Consider the following 13182-nt stretch of genomic DNA (forward strand, 5'->3'; position numbering starts at 1 on the left):
GGCGTTGCCTGCCCCAAAGTCCAAGTCATCGCCACGAGGAACATAGAAGGGTGCGTTTCGACCCGTTGGATGTGGGGCACCCCTTGTGGGACCATTGTGTTTGGATGTGGATTTTAAAACACCCCCCTTTGAAGGAAATTTTCTGATGTTGCAGCACTTCGCCGAACCGGATGCTTTGTCCATTAATATTAATCAGTCCCTCCAGAAAAACGTGATTATGCGATCGCATAATTCAATGCATAATCAGCCAAAGTCTGCATATTTATGCAGGGGGGGGCCGCATTTTTTCAAATACGCCGCACTTTCGCCGCATAAATTGCCAATTTCCACGCAAAATATGCGGGGCTTGCATGACTTCATAATCCCCGCATTTTCGTTGCAAAAAAGTCTCACATATCTTAGCAGAAAGTTGAAAAATGTTGCATTTACTTCACACAAAAGCAGCCATTTTCCCGTTGCCATGGGAACGTTCGACGTGAACATCATCGAAAAGCTGCAAACCCCGCGATGAAATGAAATGAAGCCATGATGAAGCCGCAGTTTTTGCAAGTTCCCGCAATTTCATCGCATAAAATTGCATAAATGTCCCGCATATTCCATCGCATTTTTTAAGAAAACGTGCCGCATAATCAAGGATTTTTGCCCACAACAATCACAAAAAAACTCCGCATTTTTCTCAAAGGACTGAGTTTTGCTCCGTCCGCACCACAGCGTGTGTGTGTGCGTGCGTGCGTGCGTGCGTGCGTGCGTGCGTGCGTGCGTGCGTGCGTGCGTGCGTGCGTGCGAGCCGGAGCTCCGCTCTCTGTCAACATGCAGAGAGGACAGATAAGCTTACGCGCTCTAAGGTACCGAAATTTGGAATCGTTTAGTTTAAAGTGAATCAGTCCTTGGTAGTACTGACGTAATTCGGTCGGTACCCAAAGTTCAGTACCCAACCCTATTATTCACTTAACCACTTAACCATACCCCGGTTGCTGCTGTGCATGTAAACGCACAGAGGTGAAGTCGGGCTGTGACGTACAGCCAGTACAATTTGGAGCAGATACTCAGACACAGGAGTCCACAGAGGAAGGAAGACCAGCAACAAATACTAGTAAGGCTGGTGTTCTTATTACTTACCATCCTTACCTCCCTTTCGGCATGTCTTTTTTAATGACCAGACCAGTCCCTCTTCTTATTTTTACTTTACCCAATAAATAGGGCTACACAATACTGTATATTGTTTTTTCGTTTTTAAATCGTCATCGCAATATCAACCGGCGCAATATACACATCGCGAAATGCTGCGACATATCACTATAGACACAAAACAGATTTTCCGTTTTTAGGTGAAAGAAAATATCAGTAGAAGACTGCACGTTAACATTTCCTTTCATTTGTTTTAAATTCAACAAGCAATGCGTTGTATTTTAGCAGAATACTGAAAGCAGCAGAAAGGCAGAACTGAGTACACTTTAAAGTGATGGTTCGGAGTAACTTCATCCTAGGCTGCTTTGCACCTTGACCTCGAGCCAAACAATCCCCCATAAGATTTTTTTCCCTTGTTATAACGTTGGTGGAGGTAGCGTTATCAGCTGGTTAGCTTAGTGCAGGCGCTAAAGGATCCACGTTTGTATCTCGTAAATTACCCCACTAATAATGCCCGGAATGATACCAAACTTCTACAGTAGTACAAATAGTTTATGTACTTATAAAATGAGGCATTAGGAAGTTTGTAACTACACCAGAAGTATATTTAAATTACACTTGCCTGATGGATAGTCCTCTCGGCTGCTACCGCGCTATTGCGCAGTACTTACATACTACTACTACATACTTCTGGTGTAGTTACAAACTTCCTAATGCCTCGTTTTATAAGTACAGAAACCATTTGTACTACTGTAGAAGTTTGGTATCATTCCGGGCATTATTAGTGGGGTAATTTACGATATACAAACGTGGATCCATTAGCGCCTGCACTAAGCTAACCAGCTGATAACGCTACCTCGACCAACGTTATAACAAGGGGAAAAAAGCTTATGGGGGGTGTTTGGCTCGAGGTCAAGGTGCAAAGCAGCCTAGGGTGAAATTACTCCTAACCATCACTTTAATATCTGTTAATTTATCGCAAGTAACATCGCTATCGCGTTATTCTACAACGTTATCGCATATCGCATCTTTTCCTCATATCGTGCAGCCCTACTGATAAATAACGGCAGCAGATCTGATTTGGTCTGTAAAAGAAAAATGGGAGCACTGACTTTTCGAGCGGCAGGACGTGGGGTCCGGAGATGGAGTATCTGTAGATGAAGGTGAGGAACTTCTGGAAGACGGTGAAGAAGGGCCAGTGGGAGAGGACACAGATGCTCTTCTTCACCTGCAGGCTGCGGTTGGTGATGGGCCGCCGGTCCACCACGCTGAGTAGCCCAAGCCGCACACTCTGCCGCTCCGACAGCAGATCCCTGGAGAAGGACTCGTAGAACTGGATGGCTGCTCCGTAAACCTGCGGGGGGGAGCAGAGGCTTTCACAGACAGACACAGACACGGCTCGAAATAGAATAGAAACAGAGACTTAACAGGTCTGTCTGAAATTATGACTACTCTTTTCTTTTCTGTTAAAGCGTAACTCTCGCCAAAATGCAACCTAGGGTCTTTTTGTGAATGTACCCGAGTCAAACTTTCGTTTAAAAGCATAATTAGGACGGAATCGCCACTTTTAAGATTCTCGTTTTTCGGTCAAATGGCCTTTTGAATGGGAGTGCTAGGGGCACTTTTATGCTAGCCTCAAAATAGCTATTTCTAAAACACTAAGAAGGGTCGACACAACATTAAACTTTGCTCGAAGTATCACCAGGGGCTCTACACATGAACTCCAGCATTGACAACATTGTTTGTGTAAATTTAAAGTGTGTGTGTGTGTGTGTGTGTGTGTGTGTGTGTGTGTGTGTGTGTGTGTGTGTGTGTGTGTGCATGTGCGTCTTCTCGGACCTTGTCCCCGGAGGCGGAGGTGAGGACGAAGGTGGAGAAGACGGGCAGCTGGTACTTGGTGTTGAGAGGCCAGCTCTCCACGGTGACGCCCATCGGCAGACAGAAGACCGGCACCAACTCCGGCAGAGGAAACGCCTCCAGGTCCTCCTCCGGGTACCGGCTGATCAGACCTGCAGCACGCAGCAGTTAGCATCTTCACACTTTGAATTTTAATACAGGGTTTCCCACAGTGTATTGCATGCCAAAACAACAGATATGTACATTATAAAGGCTGCCGTGTGGCGACATTCACTATAATGTCAGTTTTTATAAGCTGCCAAAAGTGGATACAGACGTGAGGAATCAGCAGAGAGAATGGGGAGACACTAAGCTAACGCACCCCCAAACCCCCTCCCCGCACAATTATGAGACTGACCCAGACTAACTTTGCCGTGTTGTCCCGTCTGTTGGAGCCCTGATAACACTACAGTGTGAGGTGCAGAAGGGTGACAGATACTCACTGGCTTTGTAGACCAGGGCGTTGGCTTTGGCCACCGCTCTCTTATAGCACACATACATAGCGGGACCCCACTGCAGACAAACACAAACACACAGCTGTGATTCACTCATCTTTTAACAGAAAAGGCGGAAAATGTTAACACGTTAAAGTATATTTCATTAAAGCTAGGGCTGTCCTAAATAATCCGACCTTAGAGGAACATATAGCAAACAAACACGCTAAAAAGGTAATACACAATAAAACAAAGTACTGCTGCAGTCAAGAACATTAATACAGAATAGATATTTTACAATTAAGAGATGGCCGGCCACACACTGGCTGCGTGGCGTGAGCGTGGCGTTTCTGTTGCGTGGCGGCTGCGTGGATTTTTCTGTCTTCACACACCAGAAACGTGTCTGACACAGCGCTGCTGCTGCTGCTAGCCTTGTCTGGACACGTGGATGTTTCCCATTGATAAACTGCACTCAAGCAGTAGTATACTTCATGCTAAACATAAATATATACTGATCTGATTACAGCAAAGACAACGTCGGCAGTGTTGACGGCAAAATAGGCTCCAGAAGATCTCGTTCTGTATTGACAGGTGCAATATACATATATTTTTAAAATTACATTTATATCTGCATTTATGTCAAAACCTCGAGACTTTCAAACATCAACATGTCATTTATTAATATGTATTCGTGTCAAAATGACATATAAACATCTTTACGTATTCTATTTTGCCTGGAAACGCTTCCAACACGCTTGCGTGTCGCGTGAAAAATAAGCGTCGGTTCTATTTCTAGCATGCACGCGTTATCGGCGCCTGAGCCGTGCGTGTCACGCAGGCAGTGTGCACGCTCTAACCTGTTACCATGGGAGCCGAAATATAAACGGACACGCCACGCAGCTGACACGCTCACGCCACGCAGGCAGTGCGTAGCCGGCCTAAGGGCCCTATCTTGTAGAGGTGTGAATCTTCAATGATCTGAATGTGCAAAACATACCAGAATATGTAAACAGGTTGTTAGGCCTACATTAAATTGTAAACAGAAATAATCGATTATGGCCCAGCCGATTATCGCTGCAGCATCGTCCACGTCCATGATTCGATGCATCGATTATTTGATTAATTTTAACACCTCTACTATCTTGCACCGGGCACAGTGCAGCGCAAAGCCTACTCTAAAGACTGACATGACTACAGATAATTGTCTTTTCCACAACAACAGACACAAACACTTCCCAGAAGCCCCGGTGCTCACCATGCCGGTGTTGAGGTTCTTGTCGACGCGGCAGAAGGTGTGCGGGGCGACCTCCCCTTTGCTGGGCAGCAGCAGGGCGATGTCGGTGACGCCCAGCGTGTGGAGGCCCTGCGAGTCCAGAGCCTGCCGGTACGTCAGGAACACGCGGTGGGCCATCGGGGCGCCGCCAGAGCTCAGGTTGGCCGAGCGGCTGTAGGGCGTCGTCTCGATGACAACCCAGCTCGGCTTCAGCTGCTCCTTCCCCTCATACAGAACCCTGCAGGGACAGTTTGACTCAAGTTAAACTGCGCTTTAAGGTGCTTACACACCAACCAGACGGCCGACGGCGGCAGAAAAGGCAGTCGGACTGATCAGTCGGGTCCCCGAGGTCCAAAAAAAATGCACAAAACACACTGAGGCGACGCCGACTTGAGCGTACGCTGAGCGTGCGCGAAACATAATACGTCTCCATAGCAGCAGGTGGCGTTGCTCTGTATTGTTTCCCAGAAAATGAAAACCGGCAGCTGATTGGACAAACGCATCACGTGGGTCTTTTTTCTCCGGAAAATCACAGTTCTGTGATTCGGTCATTGCGGCTTGTGTAGAATACGATCTCATATTGTACTAAAATAGTTCACCGAAACGAAAATGGCAATGGCAATGTGAGACTTAGGGCCCTGACACACCAACCAGACGGCCGACCGTCGGCAGTAAAGCCAGTCGGACTGATCAGTCGGGTCCCGAGGTCCAAAAAGTGCCTCAGAACACATCGAAGAGACGCCGACTTGAGCGTACGCTCTGCACGTGCGCGAAACGTAATACGTCTCCATAGCAGCAGGCGGCGCTGCTCTGTATTGTTTCCATTAACAGTCTAATTATTTCCCAGAAAATGAAAACCGGCAGCTGATTGGACGAACGCGTCACGTGGTTCTTTTTTCTCTGGAAATTCACAGCCAGACTGTCATGGCGGCTCGTTCAGAATACGATCTCATATTGGACTAAAATAGTTCACCGAAACGTGTTTCTGAAAACATTTTAAGAGAGAAATAGGCCGTGCAGTTGCTGAATCTGTCTTCATATCATTAAGGTGGAGAGATTATCCCAAGTCTCTTATTTGATATCGCCTCGCTTGAACCGTTAAGTCGTTCTGGCCCTCCTTCGTGAAGGCTGTCTCAAAGCTCTTATTACTGCCCCAAGGATGGAGGAGCGAGGAGGGATCATCGAGGAGCTATGAGCGAGGATACGGAGAGCAGCCTTCCTGGAAGCCGTGCAGCAGAAGGAGTTGCTAACTCTGCCCAAACAGCTGACGAATTCATGTGACGCTTCAGAGGAAAGGACGTCTCATCCCGCTAAAAACACATTTCCTCATATAATTTCCTCGTGTCACTCCTCCTCAGTGGAATGGACTAAGGCTACATTTACACTACTAAGTTTTGGTTTTTAAGTGGAGTTTTGAGACAAAAGCGATCTCCGTGCACACAAGGGTTTTTATCTCCAGTAGAAGATCTAATCTCTGTTTAAACTAACACGCCCAAACCAAAATATCTCATCAACATTCTGGTATACTGGACATAAACAGGAGGCAGCGTGGAGACTCCACCCGCTGCTGGTAGTTGCCAGAGCAGGGGGAATGAGAGGGGGAAACACCAGAGCAGGGGGAATGAGAGGGGGAAACGCCAGAGCAGGGGGAATGAGAGGGGGAAACGCCAGAGCAGGGGGAATGAGAGGGGGAAACGCCAGAGCAGGGGGAATGAGAGGGGGAAACGCCAGAGCAGGGGGAATGAGAGGGGGAAACGCCAGAGCAGGGGGAATGAGAGGGGGGAAACGCCAGAGCAGGGGGAATAAGAGGGGTAAACGCCAGAGCAGGGGGAATGAGAGGGGGGAAACGCCAGAGCAGGGGGAATAAGAGGGGGAAACGCCAGAGCAGGGGGAATGAGAGGGGGGAAACGCCAGAGCAGGGGGAATAAGAGGGGGAAACGCCAGAGCAGGGGGAATGAGAGGGGGGAAACGCCAGAGCAGGGGGAATAAGAGGGGGGAAACGCCAGAGCAGGGGGAATAAGAGGGGGGAAACGCCAGAGCAGGGGGAATGAGAGGGGGAAACGCCAGAGCAGGGGGAATGAGAGGGGGAAACGCCAGAGCAGGGGGAATGAGAGGGGGAAACGCCAGAGCAGGGGGAATGAGAGGGGGGAAACGCCAGAGCAGGGGGAATAAGAGGGGTAAACGCCAGAGCAGGGGGAATGAGAGGGGGGAAACGCCAGAGCAGGGGGAATAAGAGGGGGAAACGCCAGAGCAGGGGGAATGAGAGGGGGGAAACGCCAGAGCAGGGGGAATAAGAGGGGGAAACGCCAGAGCAGGGGGAATGAGAGGGGGGAAACGCCAGAGCAGGGGGAATAAGAGGGGGGAAACGCCAGAGCAGGGGGAATAAGAGGGGGGAAACGCCAGAGCAGGGGGAATAAGAGGGGGGAAACGCCAGAGCAGGGGGAATAAGAGGGGGAAACGCCAGAGCAGGGGGAATGAGATGGGGAAACGCCAGAGCAGGGGGAATGAGAGGGGGAAACGTAGCAAAAGACATTTGTTTTTAAACCAAACTGTAGCAATGTAAATGTAGCCTAAGACGCGAGGAAGGGGAGCAAGTCAAGGAAAAGTGGGTGCAATTTAACGACCTGAGATGTCCCCTTTATCTCCACGCTGGCCTGTGTACTCCTCGGGATCCCCCAGGTCACAGCTGGTTAATGTGGATCGGAAAAGGGAAGTTTGGGGTCAATACAATACATTTCTGATCTGCTGCTACACTATGACCCACCCAGACCTCTCAGGTGGTCCGGGACAGGTCTACTACACTATGACCCACCCAGACCTCTCAGGTGGTCCGGGACAGGTCTACTACACTATGACCCACCCAGACCTCTCAGGTGGTCCGGGACAGGTCTGCCTTCTGTCCCTAGAGTCAGAACCAAACGGGGAAGCAGCGTTCAGTTTTTATGCTCCACATATCTGGAACAAACTCCCAGAAAACTGCAGGTCTGCTGCAACTCTCAGTTCTTTTAAATCAAGGCTGAAGACTTTTCTTATTGATGTTGCCTTTCTTTAAATAATTGTTCATTTCTTAATTTCTTAGACCTAGACTGTAACTGATTGCACTGTGTGGGTCTTAATAAAGAAACAACCTTTTACGAATAGAAAAGGGATTTACGGTTGAAATAAGACCACTAAAACACTAATCGTGTGAATTTCAACAAAAAGCTTTTTTGCGAAGGTTTTTCCAAGAAAGAAACTAAGACTCATAGTGACGACTATATTTTAAAACAAAAGTACTTTTTCCACGCCAAGATGGTGGATTGTTCATTTCTTAATTTCTTATACTGCACCGTAACTTTTATATTCATTCATTCATTATAGGGATGAAAATGGATGGATAGTGTAAGACACACTGAATCTAAAAATATGTGTATCATCATAACTGTGTTTAGATTTGACTGAGTTATGACTCTGAAAAGGGGGAGATTCTTTGCTGCAATCTGGATTTAAAGTACCTTAATATCCTCCATGAGCTGTGTGTCAGAGCAACTGCTGCAACTGTTGACCACGTTGATTATCGGGACAAATCAGCAGCCAAACTACAATGACTAACTTCAAGTTGTTTTTTAGAACGTCATGTACCAGTTTTGAAAAAGCCTCTGTTCTATTGAAACGACGGGATGATCTCGTACAATCAGCCTCACAAAATCAGACTTGAGCTCAATTTTTGAGATGAGATTTAAGTCTGTAAAACATTCAGACTCACAGGTTCTGGACCTGCTCACCCTCTGTCAGCTGCAAGAGAAAAAGATGTAATCTGCTGTTTAATATAAGAGGATCTGCCTCATTATCCTCCATCACGAGTTGAATGTGAAAGACAATAGAGAAGAGTCTGTGTGACGGGGATGGGAACACGTCTGCCCACCGCTGCGTTACATAACCCTCTGTGTTATATAAGCTTTAACATGCGTCACGTGAACTGAACGCACTGGACATGATGTCTGTATCATTGTGGTGCTGATGGTTTCTGTTCATTTCATATGAAAACAGAATAATTTACAGTACAACATGCAGTCTGTGTGTTTATTATTACTTATTCAACAACCTTTTATTCCTTCAGACCAGTGGTTCTCAAGCGTTTTTCATTAATGTTCCCCCTTTGAACAGTGTTTTTTAAGCCATGTACCCCCTAACCAGCGCAAATGATTTTTGGTAGAAAAAAAAAGTCTCTATAAAGAGGAAGAATACAGCAATGTCAGCGATAGATTTACTAAACAACAGCCTTGGACCTGGACAACATTTAATCAATTTCAATACCTTGGAAAAGACAAGAATAGGTCGAAAATAGTAACAAAAACTTTGGAAAAAAAACACAGTAGAAAGAAGGAAGGCAACACTAGGGCGACAAATGGGACAAAAAATTTCAAAAAGCTACAAACTTCAAAGAAAAAAGTAAGGAAGAAAGGCAAGAATAGGTCAAAAAAAATGACAAAACCTTCAAAAAAAGGTGACAAACTTCAAAAACAGCGACAAAAACACGTACCCCCTGCAGTCCTCCAAAGTACCCCTAGGGGGACACGTACCCCGATTTGAGAAACACTGCTCTAGTGCAACCTAAATGGTACGTGTCCACATTGGCGTTTTTCGACAGACAGGGATTGGCCGGGATTACCCCGTTTCCCAGCATTGGATGCTCGCCACTAGCAGTTGACAGTTTCTCTTCACTGACCACGACAAGCAAAGAAAACAAGCACACAGCTGATGGCCGAGCGCACAGCTGATGGCCATGCACACAGCTGATGGCCATGCACACAGCTGATGGCCGAGCACACAGCTGATGGCCGAGCACACAGCTGATGGCCGAGCACACAGCTGATGGCCGAGCACACAGCTGATGGCCATGCACACAGCTGATGGCCGAGCGCACAGCTGATGGCCGAGCGCACAGCTGATGGCCGAGCGCACGGCTGATGGCCGAGCGCACGGCTGATGGCCGAGCGCACAGCTGATGGCCGAGCGCACAGCTGATGGCCGAGCGCACAGCTGATGGCCGAGCACACAGCTGATGGCCGAGCACACAGCTGATGGCCGAGCACACAGCTGATGGCCATGCACACAGCTGATGGCCGAGCGCACAGCTGATGGCCGAGCGCACAGCTGATGGCAGTTCTCCGCCCCCTCGTCAAAGCCAGGCGACAAAAGCACAAAGCAAGCCGATCCACTTTTCCATGTTGATAAGAGCATTAAAATGAGGAAAAAATAATGGGACAAAAAGAAATCTAGGGACATTTAGAATAGATAAAAATGTGCGATTAATTGCGATTAATTGTGATTTAACTATGACATTAATGCGATTACATTTTTTAATCGTTTGACAGCACTAGTTTTTTTTGTTACTTCTTACCGATGTTTTTCTTACATTTTTACAGCTTTTTTTAAAGTTGTTTAGTTGTTTTTTCCACACGTTTTTGAAGCTATTTCTGACATTTTTGACACTCTTTTCAACGTTCTTTTAACATTATTTTTCTCCAAATGCTATAAAATTGAATAAAACACCCACATTCAATGAAAGTACTGAGCTGATCTTTTATTTTACTTGTGAAGAGGAATAGGTTGTATGGAACCATCAGCGTTATTTCTTTTGACAATTTGGTTGAAAGAAACTCAAATTTCTGATATAGAAACGTTTTGAAAAGGACAAAGGACAAGAAGAGGACAACAGGAGAGTTAAAATATTTTCAGGAATTTTTGAGAGGCAGCTCCTGATTTGTATGTGGCGTTTCCTTTTCACCAAAACCAATTCCTTCCCGAGACTATTTAGCAGAGCCACCGTCGCTGCGTCCAGAGCTCAGCACCGCCCAAGACGACTGTGATTGGTTTGAAGAAGTGCAAACAACCCAGAGCGTCCTATCCCAGAATGCATCTGTGGTGTAGCGAGACTTTACTCCACAGTAGGGTTGCCCAATATTGATATTATATATCACGTGTCAAACTCAAGGCCCGCCGGCCGAACCCGGCCCCTGGCAGGTTTTGATCCGGCCCGCATATCAATTTAGGTTCACAATAAATGTTGGCCCGTCTAGTTGTGCACCAAAACAAAAAGACAGGAAACTGTTTTTCAAAAGGCAACTACACGACGCTTTAGAGCAGAATTTGGTAGATTTGCCGACTTTGGGACTCCCAGAAATTCCCACAGAAACAGAGTGTTTTCGAAATTAAATCTGGGAAACAGGTTGCTGTGAGTCGCCTTTTAAAATGTAATCTTTGTTTGGCTTGATTTGCTAAATTTTAAGATTTCTAAGGAACTATTTGCTGCCTTTTTCAGGGCTTTATGTGGACCAAACTGTAAGTGAGAAGACTATATGAGACATGGAATAATACAGTCAAAAGTATTTGACGTTTTCGAAATAAAAGCATTAGGGCTGCTCCCTCTTAGTCGATTAGTCGACTAATCGGTCATTTTGGTCTTAGTCAACTAAGATTTCTTTAGTCGATTAGTCATGTTTGATGCTTTTTTCATGCTGAATGACTTATTTCCAAGAAACATACGAGCACATCTCTGGTAAACATAAGAATTAAAGTGGTGCTTTTGCATGACTCTTTGCGGAGAAACTCAGATTTACAGATCTGTCGATTAAAACAACTAATCGATTAGTCGATACAATTGAATGAGTGTTAGTCGACTAAGAATTTCTTCAATCGAGCACAGCCCTAAAAAGCATGAAAATAAACTATATGTCTATATGTTGAGTTTGATACCCCTGTTATATATGATATTGTGCACCCCTAATCCACAGCGCTGTGGAGATGTAGAGCTGGCAATGCGAGACCAAACACAAGGTAACAGTAGATCTCACCCCAGGTCCAGTATGGGTGGTTTGTCCCCTCCCCGGCGATAGCACAGGTACAGGTGAGGGTTGTTGATGAGGCCGGTGCTCAGCTCAGCCGAGTGTCCGCCCAGCGTCTTCTCAATGCAGGTGAAGCCCTCGGGCACTTCCTCCCCGAGCCCCCGGGCGATCACTGCCAGGTCCGTCACCGACTCCACCGCTCGGCCCGACGAGACCGAGGAAGACGACGAGGACGAGGAGGAGTTGCCGGTTTTTATGCCATAATCGTCTAGGGGCTTCCAGGCCCCCGCAGGGTCGAGTCCTGCCACTACAAAGTAGTCCACCAGCTGGGGACATTTCTCCTCGGTCATGCCGTCTGTCTGCCCTCCACTGTAGAGAGAGAGAGACAGAGAGAGAGAGAGAGTAAGGGTTTATTATTCAAATATCACACGTTACAGAGATTAATGAATTCAAAGAGACCGGTACAAAATTTGAGTTTACAGCTTTGCGGTGTGTAGCTAGGTTTATGGTAGGGTTTTGCGGCGTGTAGCTAGGTCTATGGTAGGGTTTTGCGATGTATAGCTAGGTCTATGGTACGGTTTTGCGGTGTATAGCTAGGTCTATGGTACGGTTTTGCGGTGTGTAGCTAGGTCTATGGTAGGGTTTTGCGGTGTGTAGCTAGGTCTATGGTACGGTTTTGCGGTGTGTAGCTAGGTCTATGGTAGGGTTTTGCGGTGTGTAGCTAGGTCTATGGTAGGGTTTTGCGGTGTGTAGCTAGGTCTATGGTAGGGTTTTGCGGTGTATAGCTAGGTTTATGGTACGGTTTTGCGGTGTGTAGTTAGGTTTATGGTAGGGTTTTGCGGTGTATAGCTAGGTCTATGGTACGGTTTTGCGGTGTGTAGCTAGGTCTATGGTAGGGTTTTGCGGTGTGTAGCTAGGTCTATGGTACGGTTTTGCGGCGAGTAGCTAGGTCTATGGTACGGTTTTGCGGTGTGTAGCTAGGTCTATGGTAGGGTTTTGCGGCGTGTAGCTAGGTCTATGGTAGGGTTTTGCGGTGTGTAGCTAGGTCTATGGTACGGTTTTGCGGGGTATAGCTAGGTCTATGGTACGGTTTTGCGGCGAGTAGCTAGGTCTATGGTACGGTTTTGCGGTGTGTAGCTAGGTCTATGGTAGGGTTTTGCGGTGTGTAGCTAGGTCTATGGTACGGTTTTGCGGTGTATAGCTAGGTCTATGGTAGGGTTTTGCGGTGTGTAGCTAGGTCTATGGTACGGTTTTGCGGGGTATAGCTAGGTCTATGGTACGGTTTTGCGGCGAGTAGCTAGGTCTATGGTACGGTTTTGCGGTGTGTAGCTAGGTCTATGGTACGGTTTTGCGGCGAGTAGCTAGGTCTATGGTAGGGTTTTGCGGTGTGTAGCTAGGTCTATGGTACGGTTTTGCGGTGTGTAGCTAGGTCTATGGTACGGTTTTGCGGGGTATAGCTAGGTCTATGGTACGGTTTTGCGGCGAGTAGCTAGGTCTATGGTACGGTTTTGCGGTGTGTAGCTAGGTCTATGGTACGGTTTTGCGGCGAGTAGCTAGGTCTATGGTACGGTTTTGCGGTGTGTAGCTAGGTCTATGGTACGGTTTTGCGGCGAGTAGCTAGGTC

The 13182-nt window shown here is 47.0% G+C and overlaps 1 protein-coding gene across 2 annotated transcripts in view; it reads right to left on the bottom strand.

Moving 5' to 3' along the window:
- The window catches only part of LOC116051182 (DENN domain-containing protein 4B-like), a 52468-nt gene extending 40530 nt beyond the window's left edge, over positions 1-11938 (bottom strand). For both annotated transcript variants that reach the window (XM_036006443.1, XM_036006441.1), the window contains exons 1-5: positions 11568-11938; positions 4714-4969; positions 3468-3537; positions 2968-3137; positions 2241-2482 (exon numbers count right to left, since the gene is read on the bottom strand). In XM_036006443.1, the coding sequence (XP_035862336.1) occupies positions 2241-2482; positions 2968-3137; positions 3468-3537; positions 4714-4969; positions 11568-11908 (1079 nt within the window). In that variant the 5' untranslated portion in view covers positions 11909-11938. The remainder of the gene's footprint in view (positions 1-2240; positions 2483-2967; positions 3138-3467; positions 3538-4713; positions 4970-11567) is intronic.
- Between the last annotated feature and the right edge of the window lie 1244 nt (positions 11939-13182).

Source organism: Sander lucioperca, chromosome 10 (genome assembly GCF_008315115.2).
Source record: "Sander lucioperca isolate FBNREF2018 chromosome 10, SLUC_FBN_1.2, whole genome shotgun sequence".
Classification (NCBI taxonomy): Eukaryota; Metazoa; Chordata; class Actinopteri; order Perciformes; family Percidae; genus Sander; species Sander lucioperca.